Here is a 26,393-nt window from a genome sequence, read left to right on the forward strand (position 1 = left end):
GCAGCGAGCAGACGACAACCTGCACGCGCACGCGACACGCGCAGCGCTGCGAAAGGAAATGACGCACACATTTGCCATAGTTGCCTGCCCAGTCTATTTCTCTCGCCAAAGATAGCGTCAGTTCGCGCGAAAAGGAGAGACCGAGGAGAGAAGGAAGCGATTGGGGATAACGGGAATAGGCGCGAGGGAGGTAAAAAAAGAGGGCGAGGGAGGCCACTGCGGTGCGCCACGGTGCGGGGGCGCCGCGGGCGCTATGGATGGCGTCTCTGGGAGACCTTGACGCAAGGTAGGCGCGCGCCCGAGCGGAGGAGCATCGGGGGGGTGGCGGAGGAGCGCCCCGAGAAACGCGAAAATGCTGGACAGGTGATGAACAGGCGTCGTCGGGAGGTTGCACTTTGCTGGGCCAGCGATGTGACCGTGTCCACGGAGCCGAAAGCTCAAGGTACGTACACTGTGCGCGCCGTGATACTGCAGGCGTCATGCTCTCTGCATCGCGTGCAAGTGTGCGCGCCTGTGCACGTATCCACACCGCTCTGGCACGAAAGCTGGGCTTTACCGCACGGCTCGCCTTTGACGCAACTTGTCTCTCCGTTACAACCGTTTTCCACTAAGGCTTTTCTGTGATAGCTGCAAAAGGATTAGCAGGAAAGGGAGACCGCGACTGTGACGTTATGTCTGTGGTGGTTTCGCGATCAGGAACGCAGGTGATTCTTGCAGGAGCTCGATCGCTGCAGGCTCTCGCGATGAAAGTGTGTGTCCACATTTGCTAGTTCTGTGTAACCGCGCCTGCGCCTGTCGCCGTGGCGTCTGGCTACGGATCGCGGCCGTGACTGGATCATGCAATATATTCCAGCTTACGTACGCTTCTGGAGCTGGCTTTCTGTAACCGTGTTATATTCGATCTCTTGCTTTTCGTTCGTGCTCATGTGTGCATACTTGAAAACTGCGATTCCGTGTCTCTGAAGTGTGCACGCCGTTCACGCTTGCTAGCGCGCCGCTGTTACGAAGCGAGACCTCTGGTGCACCGTCGCCGAGAGCAGGCACTCTCTCTTAGCATAACCTCACGGTCGACGAGCTACTCTTTTGTGGTAACGCGTGCACCATTGAATGGCGCTATTGTTGCAACGGTGTGTCCAGTAGCAGCTCAGCTGTGACTCCCGTGAAACGTGAACGCGCGTGGTTTGGCTCAGCGTCTGCTGCATTGTCGCACGTTGCTCTGCTGCACAGCGCGTTCTTTAGGGAAGCGTAGGGACCTACGCGCTCCTAAGTAGCGCCGAGCGTCTCCCGTTTTCTGGATAAGCGCGTTTTGCGGAGTGTTCCTCGGCGCGTTGTCAGGCTGTCACGCCACCTCATTTACTTTTCTTCATTATCATCCCTTTTTTTTTTGCAAACGCGAAGGCATATAGCCGAGTTTTCCATTCCTGGCCTCACGTATATACGTACTGCAAGCCACGTTGAGAACTGTGCAGCGAAAAAAAAATAAAGAGGGAAGAAGGGGGCAAGAAAGAGGAAGAGGTATCCAGGGGAAGTGACGCAAGTGGGTGCTGCCGCGGACGCCGCTACAAGCGTGCGCAGAACGAACGGCTCTCGCGCGGCGCTTGCTTGAAGCCGCGTTTTCCCTTTTGGCGCGAGCTCGTCGCGAAATTGGCAATCAGTGCGCCGACGCTTGTCGGATCAGGGTTCAGCCGGCGTCACACATATCGACGCTTTTGTGGCGATCTCTCGGTTCTGCGGGAATATAAGGGAGAGGAAAAAGTCGCCCCCCCCCTCCTTTTTTTTTCGCACGGAGGTGTACAAAGTGGAGGGTGGCAGAGGGCGCCCTTGGAAATTCCAAAAATAACCGCTCGCTCTCCGGCGCTGCTGGTATACCAAGACCATTCTCTCTCTCTCTTAGTCTGGGGGGTTCTGATCTACCACGCATACGCGGCGCTGGTTTGTCGCTGGGAACGCACGTAGGTTCGAAACCGTCCTGTGCCCGGATCGCTCTGCACGGATGTCGAAAGCTGCCGCAAAGCACCAGACGGTGTGGCATTAAGTATGACCTTTTGGTTCGTCTGGCGCCAGAAAAACCCTCACCGACGGTTCCTTTTTTCCCCTCGCTATCCAAAGCAAGCAAGCAAGCCGGGCTTTAGCCGGCGGCCTGTCGCTTACGTCAGAGGCGATCGCCCCCTCTCCCTTCCCTCAATGCATCCCGCGCTTCTCTCCCTCTTTACGCGCGTCTCCCTAAAGTGCGAGAAGGATGATGCTCTTCGCTGTTCCTTTTCTCCCAACCCGCCGCACGTTTTGGGAAACGGGGTCACTGGCACGCTTTCGGGGAGTTCATTGAGCTCTCGGTGGCTTGCAGCACAGTGTGCACGTCTCAGGCCCTGCGTCGCTAATTTTAGCATCGCCACCGCCGCCTCCGCCGATTCTCCCTTCGCACGCTGGTCCTCCACCTTGCGCTTCGAAATCGGGACGGCGGTGGGGCGAGGATGGCTCAGGGAGGGAATTTTAGGGAAGGAAAGGTGTACACCACTTTGCATCGCCCCCTCTCCCGTTGCGCTCTCCTTTCCCCGTTTTTGGCAGAATCGTGTCCGTCCCAGCTACCCCCTCCCTCGCCCTACTCACGACAGAGGTCTCGGGGTCGCCTCCCCTCCTCCTCGCCGCCTCGTCCCTACCGCGTCGCCTCCCCTTCGGCCCCATTCGGTTTCCCGCGCGGCGGGTGCGCGCGCGCGCGCGTTTGACGTCATCAGTCTGGGCCGTATGACGTCGGTCCATTTAAGCGCCTTTCCCGCCATCTCGCTTTCTTTTTGTCTGTTCCATGCCCTTTTCGTTCACTCTTGGAGGTGTTCCTTTATGCTTAGGCTTCAGCGCTAACGTTTCTGGTTGTCCTACATCTACAAAAAGAAAAGCTTTTTTTTTGTCTCCCTCGTTCATTTTGCACGGTTTCATTGCGTGTTTACAGGGATTAAAAGCCCGACCGGTATGCTCACTGTATCCTGAGAGCTAGGTGCCATGCCCCAACCGCGATCTGCAGATGGCGCCAGAAAGGCGCACATAGGAGCAGCGATATGTATATCGCTGTTCGTTCGAGAACAGCCTGCAGCATTCGAGTGTGGCTGAACTGCTTCGTAATGCACCTCCAAGAAAGAGCAGAAGTGTTCCCACATTCATACTTCCGCACATGAAAAATAAAGGCGTCGTGCCTTCGGCCGAAAGCTTGCAAGCATTTCGTTGAGGCGTCCGGAATAACAGCACGAAGGTTCGAGTGCGAAGCCTGTACTGCACCTTCGGTATCTGAAGATTTACCGAATGCATTGCGGGCAGGTAACACGGCTGCCTCGCCTGCACTGTGGTCCAGCGTTCGAGGCCACATGAGAGAGCACGTAGCATTCACAAATGACTCCGTTTTGGGAAGTCTAGAAGTGCTCGGCCTTGCACAAGGCGACTTGCAGGGATGACACAATCACCCCTCTACGCACGTCTGCACAAAGAAAAAGAAAAACAAACTAGTCCACATCTATGTGAATCAAACCGTTTGTGAAGCGATTTAAATGCCATAAATCTAAATGCGACGCGTACAAATGTCTTTATCCTCATCCACAGAAGCAGCAATCTCGTGCAAGGAGTCACGTGATCTCGCACGTGACTCACACGCGAACCATTTCAGTGAGCTACATGTCGTCGACTCGCGAGAAGTATGCGTGTGATCAAGAAAATGATTAGGCAGATCCACCGTACATGTTGCGCAATCTATGTGCAGCAAAGCTATCATGAAGCGTTTATTCAAATGGCATAAAACTGAATGTGGTGCTTCGAGTTGTGTTTACCCGCCGTGGTTGCTCAGTGGCTATGGTGTTGGGCTGCTGAGCACGAGGTCGCGGGATCGAATCCCGGCCACGGCGGCCGCATTTCGATGGGGGCGAAATGCGAAAACACCCGTGTGCTTAGATTTAGGTGCACGTTAAAGAACCCCAGGTGGTCAAAATTTCCGGAGTCCTCCACTACGGCGTGCCTCATAATCAGAAAGTGGTTTTGGCACGTAAAACCCCAAATATTATTATTATTATCGAGTTGTGTTTATTTTCATTTTACCAACGTGTAATCCAATTCAATATTTATTCGCGGCATAGATCAGAAGTTTTCATGTCGTGCACTGTTTAGGTTTATGCACTACACCGTTCGCAGTTGTGCCGCAGTGTAAACACCAGTTCAGGTGAGATGGCACACTGTGGAAAAACCGGCGCCAAATTACTTAGCGTATATATATATATATATATATATATATATATATATATATATATATATATATATATAGTACTGAAGTCACATTGAATATATTTGTGATGGTTTGAAAGAAATTGTGGTTACCTCGTGTGGTCATCCCGCAGATGAGACATACAAGGACGGTTGAGCAACACAACTAGAAGAGAAGTAGAACGAGCCTATAGCAAGGATCAAGCTTGCAGTTTCCACACAAAAGTAATGTTATTTGATATTTCCAAATAATAATTAGACGCACAACATCACGGGCTCATGCAATCATTGATACATTCCAGATTTTACGGCGAAATAAGCATTAAAAGGTGATCAGCGGACACGCCACGGGTAACTGGCATAGGCATGGTCACGAAAGAGCGAGTAAACTTACCAGTTTAGCCTTGAGGTTGTGTCCACTCAGCGAGCTTTCATGCAGGGACTGTGCGGTGTCAGTTAAACCTGCTTGCATGGTGACGTCATCCGTGCGCGTCTTGAGCGCGACTCACGTTGCGGACACCGCATTGATCCAACGCCTCCATAGCTTCTCTTTCAGTGACGTAATGTCACCACACGGTGACGTACGAGTGGAATATCCCCTGATTTTACGTGACATATGCGACAGCCGTCGCATGACGTTGTTTAAATAAACGCGTTAGAGGCGAACGTTGAATGTGACAGTGCAAAATTAATGCACTCGGGGCGTTGAGTAAACGGTTTGGAGGTTACATGCTTGCGCGTTTTGTGCATGTATGCCGTACGTTCCCCGGGGCCAGATGTGTTCGCCGGATCCAGAAAGTTCAACTGGACGGTCATACCTTGGTCACCCATGCACCGCAGCCTATCCATGTCATCACAAGAATATCAATATCCCATCAGCGAATGTTCGTAGGCTGCCCATCAGGTATCATTGCATGTCCCTGCGAGCATGGACACCGCAGGAGGGTACTGGCGTGACGCGATGCCTAAATACGGCCGAAATGCACTCCTTATAGTTGCAAAGAGAGGTACCCGAGGACCGCGCAACGTCATGCCATCGTCATCACGCAGACGTTTAAACCTCGACACCACTTCAGCAATGCCACCACATTGTCGTCGTGCCCATGTTGTCATACCGTCTTCTTCGTTGCATCGTCGTCAATCCTCCTTCGTCTCTCTATCGTAATCACGGTGTCGCAATTCAATCGTGATTATGACGCAGTTGTCATGCCAATCGTTGCCATTTTGCCGTCATCAGACAGTCGTCGTCATGGCTTCAGCTTCGCTATCAGACGCTCGTAATTCCGTCGTCGTCGTACAGGCTTTGTGATTCAGTTGTCGTAACGTTGTTGTTGTCACAACAAATGCCGTTAAGACGGCATTTGTTGTGCCGTCTTCGGGATGCCGTCGCGATCGTTCCCTCTTCGTCATCATATTATAACTTCGTCATGCCACTCTCGCGATGTCGTTGTATTCATGTCGTAGTCGTCCCACAGTCGTCGTCGTACCAATGGCATCGTGCCGTCAAAACGATGCCATTTCACCGTCGTCGTCACATCAGAAAGGTCATCCTATTGTCGTCATACTGCCTTCGTCGTGCCATCGACGTCAAACCTTCGTCATTACATCGGGATCATGCTGCCTCCATTCAATCGTGACTATGCCGCCCTTAACTTTTCTCAAGAAAATCAAGAAAAAGAAATAGGCATGGGCAGGACATGTAATGAGGAGGGAGGATAACCGATGGTCACTAAGGGTTACGGACCGGATCCCAAGGGAAGGGAAGCGTAGCAGGGGGTGGCAGAAAGTTAGGTGGGCGGATGAGATTAAGAAGTTTGCAGGGACGGCATGGCCACAATTAGTACATGACCGGGGTTGTTGGAGAAGTATGGGAGAGGCCTTTGCCCTGCAGTGGGCGTAACCAGGCTGATGATGATGAACTTTTCTATGCCATCGTTGTCATTACGTCGTTGTCCGGCGGTCGCTATCGTGCATCCGCTGTCATAATGTCGTCGTCATTGCAGTTACGTCATCGGGTTGTCATGCCTTCGTCATCGTATAGCCACTGTCGTTGCATCGACGTCATTCGTTCTTCGTCATTACATTGTCGCCACTGCATCGTCGTCATATAGTCGTCATCATGACGCCACGTTCGCGGATGACCTTGGCAAGCGAGTGCCATAGCAATTTAGGAGGATAACGGAGAACGTCCCATGTAGCCGAAGCAACGAAAGCTTCAGAACGACCGCTAGAGACGTCAAAGAAACGTGAGTTCCAAAATACGATGTGGCGCTGCATTGCTTGAATGATAATCGCTTTACTTTCGACCGTCATCGTGAGGCGACTTCTGGCGTATAACCTTTTTTTTTTTTTTTTAGGAGAGAGGTTAACGCTACGTATGACAGACGTGGGATTGACAAGGACTAATGACCACACCACATCAGTCGATACTGATGAAGTACTTTCAAAACTCTATTTTTTTCTGTTATTTTGGCAGAAGAGGATTCATTGCTACTGGAAAGCCGAAATGAAATGAAAACCGAAGTTCCCCTTCTTGAAATACGCTCCGCAACCCAGCTCCTTTACGTCAATGTGATATCAGTGCTTCTTTTTGTTTGTTTTTTGACACCTCCTCTGGATTACCAAGCCTTCTTTCAGGCTAAAGAACAATGGGCTTTTTTGTGCATTTCAGAAGGATTTAAGTTATTAACATGTATCAACTTATTTTCCTCATTAGTTGCCCCTTAGCTCGGCTTTGGACGCAATCAAAGTGAACGGGCTCACGCAGGGAGCGTGAAAAACCTTCGACGTCCATTCGATGCCAAACAGAGGAAGAGGAGGGCGCCTACAATCGAGAAAACGCGGTAATCAGCGGAGCGGCGCGTGGCTTAGGGCGGCGAGGCACGTCCGCGGCGTTAAGACGGCACGAGCACGTCCGAGTGATATTCCCCGCCGCCGATCGCAAAGTGCGCCGTCCAAGTGGAAACAAAGGGAGCCACGCTTTGTTGTCTCGGAGTGCGCACCGCAACACGGGCCGCGGTGTTCGGTGCCGCGGCCACGCGCATGCATACATCGCGAGCTGCGCTATACACTGTGCACGGCGCGTCCGAAGGCGCCGTTTTTAGTACCGCGGCACGGCATGCTCTCTGGTCGGCGCGTGTTCTCCTCTTTCCCGGTGAATATTTGCGCGGACGCGGTCGTGCGTACTTCTCGGGAATGAAGAGAGAGATAGAGAAGTGGTTCTTGTGGGGAAGGAGAAAAGGCTAGCGCTATTTCCTGCAACCTCGGGAATGAAGTCGTGCGCTGGATCGTACACGCTAAAGGTGCCGCTTTTTTTTGTGCGGGCGTGTTATGACTGCGGCGTAGCGCCAGAGAACTGTGTAGTACGCAGATATAGAGCAGTGGGGACGAGGCTGGCATCAGGGCATCAGGGTCCTCCACACAATCGATTACGGAAAGACGTAGCTTGCATAAATCGATGCGTCCGTTATGAGTTATGGTAAAAGAAGTTTTTGCTACCCAACCGCCTGCTCAAAATGCGCTCACACATTTGGTAGAGCCAGTCGGTGTTCGAGCGAAGCTTACTTCGTCTTGTCTTCCGCATTGCGACCGCTGGCTGGCTGCGGCTGTCTTGCACAATGGGCTCGTTGCGGACATTGTGCAAACCGGCACCGGACCAGCAGCGCAAACCGAGGTTGTCCGCGGCGGTTGGTGATGTGCGCAAGCACACGCAGACGTCAGAACCAACGCAAGCCCAGCGTCGCCGCACTTTCGTAGCCTTCATTTCACCCTATCATCATCCCTTCGTTGTCATGCCGCAGTTATCGCTTCGTCGTCTTTACTCTATCGCCGCCATTTTGTCGCCGTCGCGCCGTCATCATCGTGCAGGCGTTTGCGTTCCGCCGCCATCTTGCCACCGTCCTCACGACGTAATGACCGCGCAGTCAACACACCGTCGTATCGTGCCACTATACGAATAAGAGTGCACACTGGCACAAAGACAGGCAAAGACGAGGGCAAGCGCTAACATCAACTGTTTTTCTTTCAATCACGGTGTCGTCATCGTGCCATAGGGGCCTTGCCATTGTCGTCATGGCAACGTCGTCATATTGTCGTCGTCATCTGATTGTCGTGATTTCGTTGTCGTCGTGTCATCGTCGCCACAGATTCGTCATCATGTCGTCGTAGTTGTTCTATTGTCAACTCATTGTCGTTCTTCTTCATAACGCGGGGTAAACAAAAAATCCCAGTTTTGCCTAAAAGGCGAAGGATCGATTGGGATAGCGAATCTCTAGACAGCTATATACGAAGTAAGGATAGTATTTTTATTGGCTGCACAAAGTCGTGAACACTCGCTTACTGGCTAAATCAACAAACATGGTGTCGCGCGCGCGCGAGCAAACATGAACACATCTCACTCGACGACTGTGGAAACTCGCTGTCATATCGCTGGAGCGAGGAAGTGCGGCAGCAGCAGCGAGCGAATTGACCTTCGTGGTGCCTCTCGCTTCAACGCGAGCTGAGCGGCGAAAACACAGCGCACGCAAAGCTATCAGCACTCGGCGCACTGTCCCCATCACAGATGGCTTTCAAGATATGGCGCATGCGGCCGCGCCGTACGAAACAGTCGCCCGAGTAAAATGAGCCCCCTCCTCCTTTCCTCCCCTTCCCCCAGTGCCTTGCGCGCGACGGAAAATGGCGCGCTTCCTCCCCGCTTTCCCCCTTTGAGCGCGCAAGATTTAGACGCCATCGTCGACTCACCCTCGCGCGCTTTCACTCGCACATGCAGAACCTGGCGCGCGGCGACGATGTCATTGCCATTAGTCTTTTATACAGAACGTATAAAAGACTAATACTATAGAATATAAAAGAGATGATGATGATGATAAAAGACCAATGGCGTCATCGTCATTGGTCATCGTCATTCGTCATCGTCTTCTATCGTCATCGTCACCCATCACGCGCCTCTTTCTTCCCTCTTTCTTTCCTTCTTCCCCTTCCCCCAACGCCAAGTAGCTGGCTAGAGGAATATACCTCACGCCGACCTCTCTGCATTTCGTATCATGAAACTTCTCTCTCTCTCTCTGTCTTATACCGAACTTCACAACGACGGCGACGGCAGAAATTCGTTTTGAGTCTTCATATTAGTGCTATGACGATAAAACAGCGTTTGTCGCAAGCACCGTGGAAACTCACAGCGCGCGAGATCCACGTAATTTCCGTTTTCCTTTCATCTCACCAATCTTTCCTTTCATCTCAATCAACAAGGTTATTACTGAACGGGGGCGCCACCGCTGGGCTGAATTCGACAGTCGGAACTCTAAAGAAAAGATAACAAGATCGATATAATTTGTGTCAATCAGAGTATAATGAAGCACTAGTTGTTAGTCAACGTCCTTGGCATTTTTCTTTTGCGTTCTGGTTTTTGACTGATCTCTCCGGTTAACATTCAAACTCAACCTAATAAGCTTTGCTCAACTAATCACCCTCTTCAGTGGCCCTTTGTACAGGAGCTTACAGATTTATGGGCCAGACCGGCTTATTCTGTCCGGGAGCGCGAGGGGAACAAGAGAACCGTCCTTGAAAACTTTGGAGCGATAGCGCACAGCTCTAGCACGAGCCGGAGTTGCTTCATCGGGAACGCGTTCGAAACTATTTCGCGGGCGGCGTTGTAACGAGTTGAGAGGGACGCACTTGCGTTCGTTAATTGCCCTCCCTCGGGAGACGTTGGCCGCGAGCCGCGACGTTCACTTCGCGGTGGAGAGAGCTTCGGCAATCAATTTGGATGCACGAGTGCGCGGAGGGTTACCGAGAGGGCGTGGGCGCTTCCCCTTTTTCAGCGTGCAATCTCGGCATGCCGCGCTACCCCCCCTCCCCTCCTCCTTCAGCTGATCTACAGATGGAACTTGGACATTCGAAACGTTTCCAGTGGTTCGGGCTTCCCTTTTTTTCAGCGTGCACTGAAAATCTCGGCATGCCGCGGTATCCGCCACCCCTCCATCAGCTGGTCTACAGATGGAACTTGGACGTTCGACATATTTCCAGCGGCTCGGGAGAAATGGAAACTGTGTTGGAGAAGTGGAAAGGCGGCAGTGCAGGAATGCTATAGTTCAACTATAGTTTTTCTACATTGTAATGGTTGGTGTTTCAGTGCGGTGAAGCTATAGCTGAAGATCAGCGCCCTTCGTGGCCTGTCGCCTTCGGTCTCCTCTTACATTGCTTCCACTTCCCCTGAAGCCTTGAAAATGTCTCAGCGAGAGAGAGAGAAAGAGAGAGAGAGAGGGGGGAGGGAGGGAGGGAGGGAGAGAGTGAGCAACACTTCATTATACTCGAATTGCTGATAGTCTGCCGAGCAGAGTCCCTCCGTCCAGTGCTTCTTTCTGCCGTCTGCTGGCACATCCGCGTCGTGCAAAACAAAGATGTTACTGAGGACGGCTGATGGAAAATTTTATCTCGCTTTGGTCCACTGTGAATGGCGTCTGCCAGGAACCGCTGAACTCCTTGACTTGGCGGCGCCCTCCGCGCCCCTGCGTGAATTCACGGCGTCTTTCCTTCCTCCCTCTCTCTCCCTCATCTTACTATTCTCCTTTTCACCTTCCCTCAGCGTAGGGCAGTCGACCAGACGCTTTTCTGATTCACATCCTTGCCTTATGCAGTTCTTTCTTCCTCTTCCTTTTGTTCGCGTTCAAAAGTCGCGCCGGCTTATGACTTATGTCTGTCGCGCCGGCTTATGTATATAGTTAGGCGAAACCGAAACATTGGCAGAAGTGTTAGTCAACTAATTTCTACTTGATTAAAGGGTGAACTTATATATATCGTGTGCCCAGAAGTTCAAGCAATACTTAACTCATAGCGATACCAGCTAGCACAGTTGTCGGTCGTTGAGTACCTTAACTCACTGGTACAATTCGTCCACTATTTATACCAGTATCATCGTATACGTTCCAAAGTAATCGCTGGTACTCGTGCACACTAGAAAACTTGCTCCACTACTCGGGTCGCACGCGCAACCTGATCGGACAAAGTCACTCTGAACAAACAACAACATTCGGGATATTTCGGATAAAGTCGGCTCGTTTTTTTTTCGCCGAGCGGTAACACTGATAATCGGGTGGAAAGTGGTCACTGGCCAAAAGTACATCTGAACATTTTTTATGGCAGCCTTTGGGGGCTCACCTTTTTTCCGAACAATGTACGCCATCTTTGGCGCATATCTTCTTTATTGTTTTTGATGCTGCACTTCCGGTATTTTTTTACATCCGCTACGGTTCACGTATCGGGTTCAATCACGGTTGCCTTTTAATGAGGGCGAATTAAAAAAAAAAAGAAAACGATCGTGTACTTAGGTTTACGTACATGTTAAAGAACCACACACAGAGAGCGAGAAGCAGACGAGAGGTAAGGAACGAAGGTTAATCTGATGCAGGTCCGGTTCGCTGCCCTGCACTGGGGAAAGGGTATATAGGGATAAAAAGAGAGGAGAGAGAGAAAGAAAGCACCATTTCGCGCACAGCTGAAGGTGCGCACCAAGTCTTCAAACCGCCACCAGGGGACCTCTCGACTTCAGGTACTATAATAACGCTTTCGTGCCATCGATGCATTTGCGGCCATGGACCAAGGATCTTCAGCTCCAGAAAATGGTCTAGAGTCCAGCCCCAAATAATCAAAATTAAGCTTGGGCCCCCTACTAAGGTGTGCCTCATAATTAGATAATGGTTTTGGCACGTCTCACTCAATAATTTAAATTATTTCCTGGTAGTATCAAGGCATGAACGGTATAAGGATATCAGCGTGTCATAGTGCTGCTGGCAAGGGTCTATAGGCGGGACATCGCTATTGTAAGGAACTGCACGCAAAGCCATCATTATCAGCTTATTTATGTCCACTGCAATAAGATAGGCCTTACCAGTGATCTCCAATTACCCCTATCATGCGCCAGCTGATTCACGCTTACCTCTGCGAATTTCTTGATTTTAACGCACAACCCAATTTCCTGCCATCCTCGACTGCACTTCCCTTCCCTAGTACGCATTCTGTAACTTTAATAGACCGCAATCAGACTTATCAATAACGGATTAAAAATTTGTTCACTTGGTAAAGCTCGGTGTAATCTAAATGCTTTATTCAGTAACCGACTACATGTAACCAGTGACATTTTTGATAAAGCAAGCTACTCCGCAGGGGCGTCTGCGTAAGCAGGCGTTTGGTGTGTTGCGACACCACGTACCCGAGCACATGAGGGTTGGACCCTCCCGCGTCTAGCCGTGCGAGGCTTAGCCGTGTCTGGGGAAAGTGTGATCCTGGGGGTCGAGCCAATGTTTGAACCGTTAAGGCCCCCCCCCCCCCCCGGCGGAGGCAACACACCTCTTCGGCCTCTACTTCACACAGACGGCACCTCCAGACTGACTCAGCTGGAGGAGATCGGCAGTCGCCTTCTTTTGTTCTTCTCTTCAATTTTAGTCTTTCTCTCTCGCCTTTTCATCTGCCCTGACTTCTATTTTCTTGTCATTACAGAATTTCCGGGCGGCAAGGGTTAACCTTGTGTGGGTAGCCAAGAAGAGTTTTTGTGGTTTTCCATACGTGAAGTAGTAACTTAACACGACAAAAACCACACAGACAAGAAATGCGGACAAAGACAGCGCCTGTCCTTAGCTGCCTTTCTTGTCTCTGTCGTTGTTACAGACAAGCTCTGCAGACAAGCTCAGAAGAAGCAAAACAAAGCATGGGACATTTTGTGCCGATACCCAACTGCACAAAACCTTGTTGAATTCAAACAGTCTAAAGCGCAGGGAAGGCCAGGAGGGCAAGCTGGGCGAAGTTTCTGTCCGGAATTAATTTTTATACATAGGAAACTAAAGCATGGGATGCGCTCGGAAAGCTAAAGGGGCAGGAAATGCATCCGCTGACTTTGGTAAATAACCAAGGTAACAGGTTGGAGGACCAGGTAGACGCTTTTAGTACACACACTCAGTATGTATGTAGCGCCGCACACTATACACATACATTCCTTAAACACAAAGAAATGGAAGAACGCAAGAGACTGGACTAAAAATGCGTCGGAAACGATTCACATAACCGTCCGTTCAACACTGCTTAGCTTAGAGCAGCATTGAATGCCTGCAAAAGCTCTGCGCCGGAAACAGACAGGGTCATGCATGACATTATCAAGAACATGCACACAGACACACAAATTAGATTGCTCGCACTTCATAACATTTGGGCAGCCGGACACCTTCCAGTGGCATGGAAAGAAACTATCGTTGTCCCAGTTTTGAAACAGGGAAACGCCCATCCTTGGTAACAAGCTGCCGCCCTATAGCACTTATAATCTGCCTATATAAGCTTTAAAAAATGATAAATTGCCATCTCTTGTATTTCCTAGAATTAAACATGCATGATCCCTATCAATGTCGTTTTCGAGAAGGTCGGTCCACCACCAACCATCATGTGCGCATTGAAGCAAGCACCCGCAATGCATTTGCCCATAAACAATATTTTGCATCAGTTTTTCTACATGTGCAAAAGGCCTAGGACACCACATGACACTTCGGCATTATCAGAGATCTATCGGCAATGGGCATCCATGACAACATGCTTAGCATAATGGCAAGCTATCTCTCACACCGTACTTTCCGTGTTAGAATTGGTAATGCTCTGTCTAGGTCATTTTCATAGGAAACTGGCGTACTGCAGGGCGGCTTAGTTAGGTGTATCCATTTTTTTATTGTTAAAATGAAGTCTTTGCGTTCGTATATTCCACCAAGTATAACTTATTCAGCATTTGTCGATTATGTACAAATTGGATTTAAACTGTGTAACATCGCATTCTGCGAGCGACACGTTCAGCTTAGGCTGAACGAAGTCTCAGCTTGGGCAAATCAGAATGGCTTCAAGCTGAATCTACAGAAAAGCTCCTGTGTCCTCTTTACAAGGAATAGGGCCTCGTTCCAGAGCCTAGTATCCAGCTCCATGGTCAGCGCTTACCTTTGAACCCACATCACAAATCTCTTGGTGTCATACTTCACTTTAAATTTACATTCATTCCACATATAAAGCATGTGAAAGCCAAGAGTTTGAAAACCATGAACGTTCTTAAAATTATGGTTTATATGACGTGGGGCAGAAACAGGGGCTGCCCAATGAACCTTTATGGGAGCCTCATACGAGCACGTCTGGACTATGGTTCGGCGGTGTATCAAACTGCCGCTACATGTGCACAAAACATTTTGGATCCCGTTCACTATTTAGGTGTTCGCCTGGCTTCAGGCGCCTTCAGAACAAGTCCTATACAGAGCTTATGCGCAGAATCTAGTGAGTGGTCACTCAACCTGCAAATAACGTATATAAGCTTCGCGTACTTCCTCAAAGTTCAATCTAATTCTGAACACCCTTGTTATAAAACCGTTAATGATTTGACGTCTGCCACACTATTTCAAAACGGACCTTCAAAGAGAAAAACTATCTCACTATAGGTGAGCAAGCTGAGCGAGGAAATGAACGTCTTACTACATGTGCATCCATGATGGCTCCAACAAGGCTGTTGCCGTCGTGGCTGTGGCAACTGATAGAAATGGACACGTCCTTTGTCGAAGTTACAAAGCATGCTCGAGAGATGCACATCCATATGCACTTCCTTGAACTCCAGTCGAAGTACTCCTCTCCAGAATTTTATACCAACGCATCAAAGTCATCTAATGGCATATCCTACGCGGCAGTCAGGCCATCTTCCTCGGAATGCAATATTATGCACACAGAAACGAGCATCTTTATTGCAGAGCTTATGCAGTACTCTCAGCTGGAAAACGCATAAAGGCATTAAAACTACAAAAAGCCATAATACTTACGGACTATTTAAGCGTACTAAGAGCTTTATTGTCTTTACAGAAACATAAGAATCTAGTAGTCAATGACTTCTATGCCCTGTGTGTGCATCGAACGAACGTATAGTAGTATGTTGCGTACCAGGTCCGTGAGGCATAGTGGGCAACATGCTCGTAGACGAACATGCTACATCCCTAACGAGAGCCTGCAACACTATCATAGCTATTCCTCTCACAGAGTTGAAGCATCTCTTGTGCAGGGCACTGAGAAACATTTGGCAATCCATCTGCGACCATGAAACGTCTAATAACTTTCATTTTATTAAGCCGCACGTACGAACTTTGCCTTCGGTAACAAAAGCGCGGCAAACATATTTTCTGTCCTCTGAGAATAGGATGCATACGCTACTCATTCTTACTTGTTGACTGGTAGTGAACCTCCTCTGTCGTAGGTGTGGTGAGAGGCTGACCATTCTCCATGTCTTGGGGGAGTGCCGGGAAGCAGAAGCTGAAAAAAAAGCACTTTCCCTTAGCATACCGATGCCGCATTCGCTTTGAACCGGAATCGTTTCTCGGAGCAGAAGCAATTTGTGACCATAAATCAGTGCTAAATTTTTTATAAGATGGTCGATTTATTGCGCGTTATAAGGCCACAATATTCGTTGCACATTCTCCCACGAGAGGCTGATGCTGCGATAGTAGAGACCCGTATGGCACATGCCTCCGTTCCCTTTTGCCTCAAGGCCTTGTTGAGGAAGTTGTGCTACTTGTAGCGACTTATTTGAGTACATCACCTCTTCGTAGTACATCGATTGTCCATAGCATACGTCAGGCTTCATTGTCTGCTTTTATTACGAAGATATTTACGCACTATCTCAAGAATATTTTACGCCTCTATACAGCCATGCTTAATCCACGTTTCGTTTATTATTATTAATTTACCAGAGACAGTCCCTTATCATAGCCTTGACGCTCCTTGGCCACTTCTGGCCCTTGCGCCAATAAACTCCAATTATCACCATCATAAAGCAAGTTATAACAGGCGACCTAGATTTGAGTACATAAACTTGGCGAGAAGTACACTGTCGAAATGGATAAAACATGTACATGGGTTTCCTCTTTCCACAATCGGTGTCCTGAAGGTAGGTCTCAATCACCTGAACGGGAGAGGCTTGGAGATTTGTATGCCCCTCTTGAAAGACTAACTTCCAAGCTTCTCACTAATAATGAATTTATCTTTCTCTCTTGGAAGTGCGTTGTAGTGACGTTCATAGGCAGTAAAAGCTGTTGCTATATTCCTCGCTTAGTGCAGTCTATGACTTCTCTGATATGGACATAACGTCTTTTCCCGTTATACGCAAATGTTTCTATCTGTTTGACAAATATACGTGACTCATATACACATTATTTTAATCATTGTAACACACGAACAGTATTGTTAGGTCTGAGGGATGGATACTTTGCAGCTTTATGTTGGATTACGTTACACATTTGACCACTTTTTCGAGGAGTGCAAACGTTTGACGGTGTGAACTACCACTTGTCCTTTAAGTCTAAGTGGCTTACGAGTGAAGGGTGCCATAATTAGGTCCACCAGATGCTGTCCGAAAAAGTGAAACACTGCTTATATGGCTCGAGAGCGGTGGCCGCTTCGAACGCTGATGCGAGGGAAGCAACTATGGACTATTTTCTAGTTTTTCACCGGAACCCCCCCCCCCCCCCCCCCCTCGGTTGCGAGTGCCTTCAGCGCCTTCCCACAGCCCCGGCAACAATGAGCGTTGCGCTTCGTAGACTACACAAACCCGAGCATCGCGGCATTGAGTAACCGCAATCTTGTTAACAAGGTGCTCGGACGTAACAGCATAGCCCTTCTCTCCAGCGGGCACATCGAGCGAGTTTTCAGTGTCGTGGCCAGATGCATACACAAGAAAACGAGGGAAGGTTGCCGAAGACATTATAAAAAAAACCTCACTGAAGATAAAGTACATGTGAAGGGCTTTAGAGAAGGCATTAAAAGTGCCTGGCCAGCTCGTTCTGTTCGTGCAGGGAGGAAAGTGAGGTTAATCAGTTACTTTTTAGTAGTTTAATTAATTAATTATTTAATTATTTATTTACAGTACCCTCAGAGTAAGTATACATTATAGAGCGGAGAGGCTACATAGACGAGGTAAAAATGATGTACAGAAAATGCACAGTATAAGTAACAATGAAAAATTATGCTAGCTCACTAATTTACACATAAACCAAATTTAATAATGGTAGTTCACTATAGAAATCACTTGATACACTTTTCAATACACAAGTTGGGAATGATGGGTCAATACATACCTATTAAGTTGCAAATATACTATTTATACACTGAAAAGTCACATGATATGTTGAACGCAATTGTTTATTTACTTTTGTGGGACAATAATCGGTAACTGCAATCGATAGAATTTCTGAACAAAATAATTGCAGTCGGTTACTTTATTTCTGTACTAGACGTTTTGTCTGTCTATCTCTTCGGTTCTAGCGGTTTTCCTTTCACGGATGGTTGTGTCACGTGGTATGGGCTCCTGGGTGTGTGCCAACTTGGGTCACTGGATATGCGCCGCTGACATGCGTGCAGATCCTGTAGACACTAGCATTAGAGCTTCGTGTAGTAAGTATTGCAGCAAAAGTTGTGCCTGTGAGGAAAGTACCAGGTGTACAGTGGAAAGGAAATTCGCGTAAGACTGATGTCGATTAGAATCGTGGGACATGATAAGCCCTAAGGGACGTAACCTATAGAGTAAATTCCAAGTTCTCTAAGGTTTCAGCCTAAATGACGTAGGATTTAGACGTGTCTTTAGTTTTACCGATTCTTGTGCACTTTTTAGTCGCTTGAAGAGAGGGTTTTGCACATTGATGAGTATTTTGCTTGTGAGACAACATAAATCCTAACGCGTGTGTATTCCAGCGCTCTAGTGTTACACCCAAACGAATAACAAGAGTGAATGTTGCATCTGCAGTTCTCGTAATTCTTGTGCAGTGCCAAGAGAACCGAAGAGAGGGTTCTCTACGTTGACAATCGTCGTCGCGAGACAAACCCCAGAGGGCGTGATTTTTTTGAAAGCGTGCACCGTAAACCGTGCACTGTTCCAAACGGTGCTTGTTGGTGTCTTTAGCTCTGGCGATTATTGTCGTGCACAGTGTGTCGCGGGCTGACGTGAAGGTGCGTGATTAACTAACGACAAGACGTGGTGCTCGCAGTGGAGGAGGAGGCGCGGAGTAGGAGGAGGAGAAGGAGGAGGCGGGTATGTCGCAGACGGTGCTCCGGGGATTCCCGGGCCTGCCGTGCGAGGTACGGCTCGAGTTCCAGCTGCCGCTGCCGCGCAACCTGGCGTGCACGTTGTGCCGCGCCGTGTGCCCGGTCATCTACCGCGCCGGCTGCTGCCATGCCTTCTGCGAGAGATGCAAGCAGGAGCTCATGCGCTCCAGGCCCGTGCTCCTATGCCCCGTCGACGGAAACGAGACCTGGACCGAGAAGGTACGCCACCCAAGGTGGTAGTCACTCTCGGTGCATGTATGGTGCATGTGCCACAGAAGAGACACCCTAAGAGAGAGAAACAGTTGCGGTATTACCCTCCTATCCACTTAAAGTATGTATAAAATAGCATGCAGATGAGACGTCATACAGTAATTCAATAATCAATTAAGCCTGCATGCACGATTGCTAATAATTGTACTAATGCGGGCAAGTGAAACGCAACTGATTTAGCGTAACTTAAACGCGCTCTTTAGCTTCTGTTTTCGCACTTTCTTCTGGGGGCAGCATGTTTTGCGCTTCTGCGTTTAACTTGGGCATCGTTTGCAGCTGGATAAGGAGCAGCAGTGCGAAATCTAGTTCTCCAATGATTACTGGTAGGAAGGGTTCTATTTTATTATACGCCATTCGTGTTTCATTTGACCGAGAGAATGCACTTCCCAAGAGAAGTAAATAATATGATTGTAAAAACGAAACCATTGCTGCAACACAATCTCTCTATTCCTACGTGGTGCAGATTGTTCCGGATGACACTGTGTGGAATTCGTTGAAGGACTTCACGGTGCTGTGCTCGCAGAGCCTCCACGGCTGCAGGTTCAGCGATACTGTTGCTGCATTCAAGGTATACGCCACTCGCACGTATATATCATTGCGATACGAAATATATGCACACTCCAGGCACATTTCTGCCGTCGCCGTGAGGTTCGGTATGAAGTCCAAGGGCGACGAAATCGCCGCCACGCGCCGTCTGCTGTACGTTCGAGTGACAGCGTGAGGGTGAGCCGGCTATCGCGGCTCAATCTCGCGCATTCAATCAATAAAAGCGGGGAAGAAGCGCGCCGTCTTTCGCCGCGCGCCGTCTGCTGTATGTGCGAGTGACAGCGTGAGGGTGAGCCGGCTATCGCGGCTCAATCTCGCGCATTCAATCAAGGAAAGCGGGGAGGAAGCGCGCCGCCTTCCGTCGCGCGCCGTCTGCTGTATGTGCGAGTGACAGCGTGAGGGTGAGCCGGCTATCGCGGCTCAATCTCGCGCATTCAATCAATAAAAGCGGGGAAGAAGCGCGCCGTCTTTCGCCGCGCGCCGTCTGCTGTATGTGCGAGTGACAGCGTGAGGGTGAGCCGGCTATCGCGGCTCAATCTCGCGCATTCAATCAAGGAAAGCGGGGAGGAAGCGCGCCGCCTTCCGTCGCGCGCCGTCTGCTGTATGTGCGAGTGACAGCGTGAGGGTGAGCCGGCTATCGCGGCTCAATCTCGCGCATTCAATCAATAAAAGCGGGGAAGAAGCGCGCCGTCTTTCGCCGCGCGCCGTCTGCTGTATGTGCGAGTGACAGCGTGAGGGTGAGCCGGCTATCGCGGCTCAATCTCGCGCATTCAATCGAGGAAAGCGGGGAGGAAGCGCGCCGCCTTCCGTCGCGCGCCGTCTGCTGTATGTGCGAGTGACAGCGTGAGGGTGAGCCAGCTATCGCGGCTCAATCTCGCGCATTCAATCAAGGAAAGCGGGGAGGAAGCGTGCCGGCTTCTGTCGCGCGCCGTCTGCTGTATGTGCGAGTGACAGCGTGAGGGTGAGCCGGCTATCGCGGCTCAATCTCGCGCATTCAATCGAGGAAAGCGGGGAGGAAGCGCGCCGCCTTCCGTCGCGCGCCGTCTGCTGTATGTGCGAGTGACAGCGTGAGGGTGAGCCAGCTATCGCGGCTCAATCTCGCGCATTCAATCAAGGAAAGCGGGGAGGAAGCGCGCCGCCTTCCGTCGCGCGCCGTCTGCTGTATGTGCGAGTGACAGCGTGAGGGTGAGCCGGCTATCGCGGCTCAATCTCGCGCATTCAATCAATAAAAGCGGGGAAGAAGCGCGCCGTCTTTCGCCGCGCGCCGTCTGCTGTATGTGCGAGTGACAGCGTGAGGGTGAGCCGGCTATCGCGGCTCAATCTCGCGCATTCAATCAAGGAAAGCGGGGAGGAAGCGCGCCGCCTTCCGTCGCGCGCCGTCTGCTGTATGTGCGAGTGACAGCGTGAGGGTGAGCCGGCTATCGCGGCTCAATCTCGCGCATTCAATCAATAAAAGCGGGGAAGAAGCGCGCCGTCTTTCGCCGCGCGCCGTCTGCTGTATGTGCGAGTGACAGCGTGAGGGTGAGCCGGCTATCGCGGCTCAATCTCGCGCATTCAATCGAGGAAAGCGGGGAGGAAGCGCGCCGCCTTCCGTCGCGCGCCGTCTGCTGTATGTGCGAGTGACAGCGTGAGGGTGAGCCAGCTATCGCGGCTCAATCTCGCGCATTCAATCAAGGAAAGCGGGGAGGAAGCGTGCCGGCTTCCGCCGCGCGCAAAGCTGCGGGGGAAGGGTAGGGAGAGGGGTCGTTCTACGACGGGCGGCCCGGGTGGTTCCCGAGACCTCTCCTTCCCCCGCCCAACCCCGGCCTCCGTATCTTCAAAGCCATCTGCGACAGGAACAAAGCCCGCGGCGCGCTGTGTTTTCGTGGCTTAGTTGGCGTTGATGCAAGACGCAGCGCGAAGGTCAATTCACTCGCTGCTGGGGCCGCGCTTCTTGATTGCAGCGTTTTGACAGCGAGTTTCCGCGGTCCTCGAGCGAGATGCGTTCTTGTTTGCTGGTGCGCGCCTGACACCATGCTTATTAATTTAGCCAGTATGCTTATGTTTACAACTTTATACGGCCGATAAGTCTGCTATCCTTAATTTGTATAGCTAGCTGTTGTCTAATTTTCTATCGCTATCAATGCTTCATTTTTCCGGCGAAAATGCGACCTTATTTATAGAAACAAATTAACCAACATTAAAACTATTGCGAACAATATTTGTTCATCATAAGGTTGGAAAAATTATTGATGACGCGATTTGGGTAGCCAATCGGATAGCTCGCCCAACTGACGGCAATTGGGCTAACTATGTGAATAGGGAGATAGCGTCGAGCAATCCGCCTGGCCGTTGAGGCCGTGAAGACTCACCGTCCTCAACGCGCGGGGACGGCTTCGTCTCCCCCCCCCCCTACCTGAGTGTAGGTTAAGAGGCGGGCACCCCAGATCATTGGAGTAGTAGCGTTTTCAATCAATCAATCAATCAATCAATCAATCAATCAATCAATCAATCAATCAATCAATCAATCAATGGGAGTGGCTAAAACCTCAGAGGCGCGGCGCCGTTGCGATCGGTAGCGATGCGCATTTTTATTACCGTATAGCAAATTACACGCCTTAGATGGAGCGCTCAAATGCGTCCCCTAATGATCAGAAAGGCATACCTTAGCAACCTATTACATTTGTATCAAGTTGCCAGAATCGTTCCAGAGTCCGTTTAAGTGCAAGTATGCCTAATTCTCGAAAACAATCACTATATAATGATGTAAATGCCATTGAAGTGTGTCGGTCGTCCTTCACTGGCTTCCTGTGACTTACTGGAAAGTGTTCTTGACTCATATTGGCCGGCTAATTATGTTTGTGCGTGCCTCTTGCATATAAAAGCGGGTGCGATGATGACCATGTCCTGTGTCGTGCAGAACCACATCCGCGACTGCCCATACATGAAGAAGCGGTGCCCTTTGTGCGAGGAGGACGTGCTGTCGAAGGACCTGTTTAGCCACCTGGGCAGCGTGTGCACCAAGAGGCCGCTCGCATGCGACCACTGTGGCCTCAACTTTCACAAGGAGCTGCTCAATGTGCGTTCGCCGTGCCTTATGTCGCCTTTTCCCATCCTCAATACGTTCCTTCGGTTCGGCTTAAGCATTGCCATCATTATATGTTGTTCTTCGATTGTCACTAACTCCAACAGACTTCAGAGCGTATAAGATAGCCTCGTGAGTTACGTTATCGAATGCTCCCTTGATGTGGAGAAATACACCGATAGTGATGCGTGCAGTGTTGTTGAGCTGTATGCAGTTGAAAAAGCTAATCCCGTTGTCCATGATGCTGCGAGCTTTCCTGAACCCAGGTTTTGCCGAGGCTGGACATTCATTTTCACCAGCAACCAGTCAAGGCGCGTCAATACCATCTTCTCCATAAGCTTTCCCACGCAAATAAGAAGAAGAACAATCGCACCACAGGAGTTTATGTCAGTTGGAGAGTTTGCAGGCTTGAGAATCGGGGATACCACGAGCTCGCCTCCAACAATGTTGAAGTTTCAAGCATCCAGAAGGTCTTTTTTGCGGCATTTCTAGAGGCACTACCGTTTCTTTTCAGAAAGGACCATGAACATGGATGAAATTGCTCATAAAGTTTACGGACATGATGCATAAAACTATGGAGGAAGAAGCAAAATCTCTTAGGAGAAGCTCTCCTTAAGCTCTGTAAGACTCCTCACGATACCTTTTTGGACCGGCGCCTCCAACCTTTTAGGGAATTCCTCCTTCCGTCCACCGGCCCTTTCTCTCTCAGAGCCAGGCACATCTAAACCATGCCTTGCTCCGTGCCAACCGATTTCATGTCAGAAAGAGCAACCAGCAACCTTAAAACTGTTCTGGTTTACCCCATAAACTGGCACCTTACTTTTGCGGCACTTTTCGAAAATGCATATGAAATTCTTTGGGCTTGCTATTTTTATTTCTTTCAAGCAAAAAACTAGCAAGCAGGTGAAGGTTCTGGACAGCCGGCTAGTGGCACTTATATGTTCCCTTAATTATTTCCATGCCAGAGAACAACCCGCCGCCGTGGCTTAGCGGCTATGGTGTTGCGCTGCTAAGCACGAGGTCGTGGGATGAAATTCCGGCCGCGGCTGCTGCATTTTGGTGGGGGCGAAATGCAAAGCTGCAAGCGTCTCACTCATGGGGGCGCGTTAAAGATCCCTTGTTGATTATGATTCATGCGTAGCCACCCACTATCGCGTGGCTCATAATCACATCATGGTTTTGCCAAGTAAAATAGCAGAATTCAATTCAATACCAAAGATCAAGTGAGAGATACTTTCTACCTATAGTTAATTCGCACCTACGTTGGGTATTTCAGCCTACAGCGCTTACAGCCCTACAGTTATCATACAAAGCTACTGCAGTTCTATCAGTGCTTCAGCTATCAACTTTATTTAATGACGGCGAACGATATTTTTGGCAACATTTGATTGTTACTAAAAGAAACCGAATGAGTGCATAAATTCAGGAAACCCAATAAAATTAAATGTTTAAAGACTACATTCAGGTGCCACAAGAATATATGTAAATGAATTGATGAAGATTAGTCACGATAATGCGCAACAGTACTGCAAGAAGCAGAGTGACGTTTTCATGCAGTACCTATGGAAATACGATTTGTTGAAGCGTTTAGCCGGTTTGCTTGTTATTTGAAGATATACATTTGCCAGACCATACGCCAATGAGTTGCCATTTCATGCAAAGGAGCTTCGTGCATTTTTGCCGGTGTTACTTCCACCAATGTAAGCAACGTATGATGAAGGTTTGCAAAGCAGAGGTTCATTAAATTATTATTTTAAAAATAACGAGGCAGATTTAATATGTACTGAAATGCTTGAGTTGTATGTGCGTATCTCATCTCAGTTTATAATAAGCCCAATATCATGTTATCAATTTGTAACACTAAGAGGCAGCGACAAAAACATGATAAGCAAACCATTCAAGAACATTTATCTTTCACAGTTTTATTGCAGAAATGTGTAGTGCAATACTTTCATATTGTCCGTTTAATCACAACTTTTTGTGGCACTTTTCTACAATAGCTTATTTCTTTGAAGCGAAACTGTAAGCCATTGTACTGTTACGTTTGAAAACTTCTGGTTTAGAGGTGAAACATTGAAGTTTGTGAAGTTGATATGTTTAAATACTTAGTAGCAAAGAAAACAAAACGCACCTACGCTGTTCATTTATTTCTGATTTGTGACAATGGCGTCCTGGTCAATAATTTCAGCCATATGTATATTGTGTTTTTTTTATGACCAGGACCACAAGGCGAACTGTCCAGAAAAGCTCGTGATCTGCGAGTATTGCGGTGCCGATGGCTTGCTGCTGGGAGAGGTAGGTTACCCTGTTATGAAGTGTGTTTGAAACATTCAAAGATAGGCTGTACATTCAAATATTCGCTGAAGATCATCAAGAAGTGCTCGTTGTGCCTTGAAAAAATAAAAGACATATACTTTCTTTTTTATAGCATTGCATATTTTGGCGTTGTGTTGAAGGCTATGGGTACAACGTGTAGAAGCGCCGTTTATTGTGGTGCAGAGGCAGTTAATCACACAGTTCTAGGTTATGACAAACTCAACTTTGACTTTTCAGCTAGCTTAAATTCCACTAAGTCACACAAGATGTTGTGAGAAGGCGCAAACGAACCAAACATTTTCACCACATGTACGTCACACCTTAACCCGTTTACCTTTAGGACCACTGCTTATTGGAACAGGTAAAAGTTGTCAAGTTCTCAAAAAGTCTTGGTACCAGTGCGATGCTTGAAAAAGTATTTGTGCACATTTAAAAAAAAGTTAATGGCATTACTCGCACCAGCGAAGCAATGCGACTTCTGCAGAACCTAAATTCTTGGAAACATGAAGATGACTTGGCAATATGCAGATACAAACGTGTGCATCTTTGTGAAGGTACCGCACAGAAAACAAATGCTTTGTGTGCAAAATCATGCGTAATTCACCAATTTCAGCAGTTCCATGCAAATATTTAAAACCTGTACTAATCTTTAAAACCTGTACAAATGAACACTATTTTTTCAACTGCTACTTCATGAGGCGATATTTTGCATGAATGTGTGGTTACTGTTTTGATTGTCGACTGCGTTTTCGCTTCTGCCCGACATACTTAAATTGGGCATCAGGTGCAGGCAAGCTGCAGGTATCGAGCTTTTAGTCTGCGATGCTTTGTAAAGTGTACATTATTACGTTAATTGTGTGATACTCTTAGAGGGAAAATGCGTTGAAAGCGATTCGAGTTGCAGCAGGTAAAGAGTGGTTAACTGTTGAGAGCGGCGATGTGAAGAATACCACTGTAACTATGGCGATGTTCATGACCTTCTTAACCGTGTCCTTGTCACCACGAGCAAATGATTGACCGCCGTCAGCACCTTGTTTTACTAGTTTTCCTTTAAAGAATGGAGTCCTGGGGTAGAATTCAGAAACCTGTTTGTTCGCCAAAACTTTTTGTCATCGGCCCACCACCATCACAAACGCTGTGTTCGCTGTCATGATAGACCGCACCTATTCTTGTGAACTGTCCTGTTATGAGGACTGTCCTAGGGATACAGGGCCTGATGCACTCATTACAGAAACTACGAATGGGTTAGATTTCTTTGTTACTTTAGGGATATGGTGAGATGTGCAAAATAAACTTGAGCATTAGTAACAACTTTTTTTTTAGCACACAAAAATATGTCGCTATGAATTAACAACCTGCCCAAGCATATGCTCTTTGAGCATTAGCGTTTTTTAAAGAAAATATTTATGAATCAATTTAACCTGGACTTTTCTTGCATGTTTTGTTTGGACATCGTCATTCTAGTTGCCAATGCATTATGAAGAGTGTGACCTGAAACCCTGGTGTTGCACGATGAAGGACTACGGATGCACGTTCGAGGTAAGAAATACTGGAAATTTTATTCGTATGAAACTACTGTTTCGTCGATGGCAGAAAACTTTCTGTTGGGGTTCAAGCAACAACACACATGCATACAAGTTTCAGAAAAGACAACCCCTGAGATTGTGTGTCTCTTTGCAGTTTACATGCCCGTCCTTGAGTCGATGTCGTGCATAAAAAGATAAATACGCATATATTAGTTTTGAGCTAAACTAAGAATTTGAATTCATTTGTGTTTTAAGTACTTAGGAGTTGAACAACAGTACTCGATTTCTTTCTATTTCACATGTTATGACACTTTCTGACTCTCATTTGGAAACTGCAGAATCAA

The 26,393-nt window shown here is 48.6% G+C and overlaps 1 protein-coding gene across 1 annotated transcript in view; it reads left to right on the forward strand.

Moving 5' to 3' along the window:
- The first annotated feature begins 307 nt into the window (after positions 1 to 307).
- The window catches only part of LOC135907352 (TNF receptor-associated factor 5-like), a 43,077-nt gene continuing 16,991 nt past the window's right edge, over positions 308 to 26,393 (forward strand). The window contains exons 1-6 of the mRNA XM_065439040.1: positions 308 to 442; positions 18,270 to 18,546; positions 19,061 to 19,165; positions 22,043 to 22,201; positions 24,428 to 24,502; positions 25,988 to 26,062. Coding sequence (XP_065295112.1) covers positions 18,316 to 18,546; positions 19,061 to 19,165; positions 22,043 to 22,201; positions 24,428 to 24,502; positions 25,988 to 26,062 — 645 coding nt within the window. The 5' untranslated portion in view covers positions 308 to 442; positions 18,270 to 18,315. The remainder of the gene's footprint in view (positions 443 to 18,269; positions 18,547 to 19,060; positions 19,166 to 22,042; positions 22,202 to 24,427; positions 24,503 to 25,987; positions 26,063 to 26,393) is intronic.

This window comes from Dermacentor albipictus, chromosome 10 (genome assembly GCF_038994185.2).
Source record: "Dermacentor albipictus isolate Rhodes 1998 colony chromosome 10, USDA_Dalb.pri_finalv2, whole genome shotgun sequence".
In the NCBI taxonomy this organism is placed as follows: Eukaryota; Metazoa; Arthropoda; class Arachnida; order Ixodida; family Ixodidae; genus Dermacentor; species Dermacentor albipictus.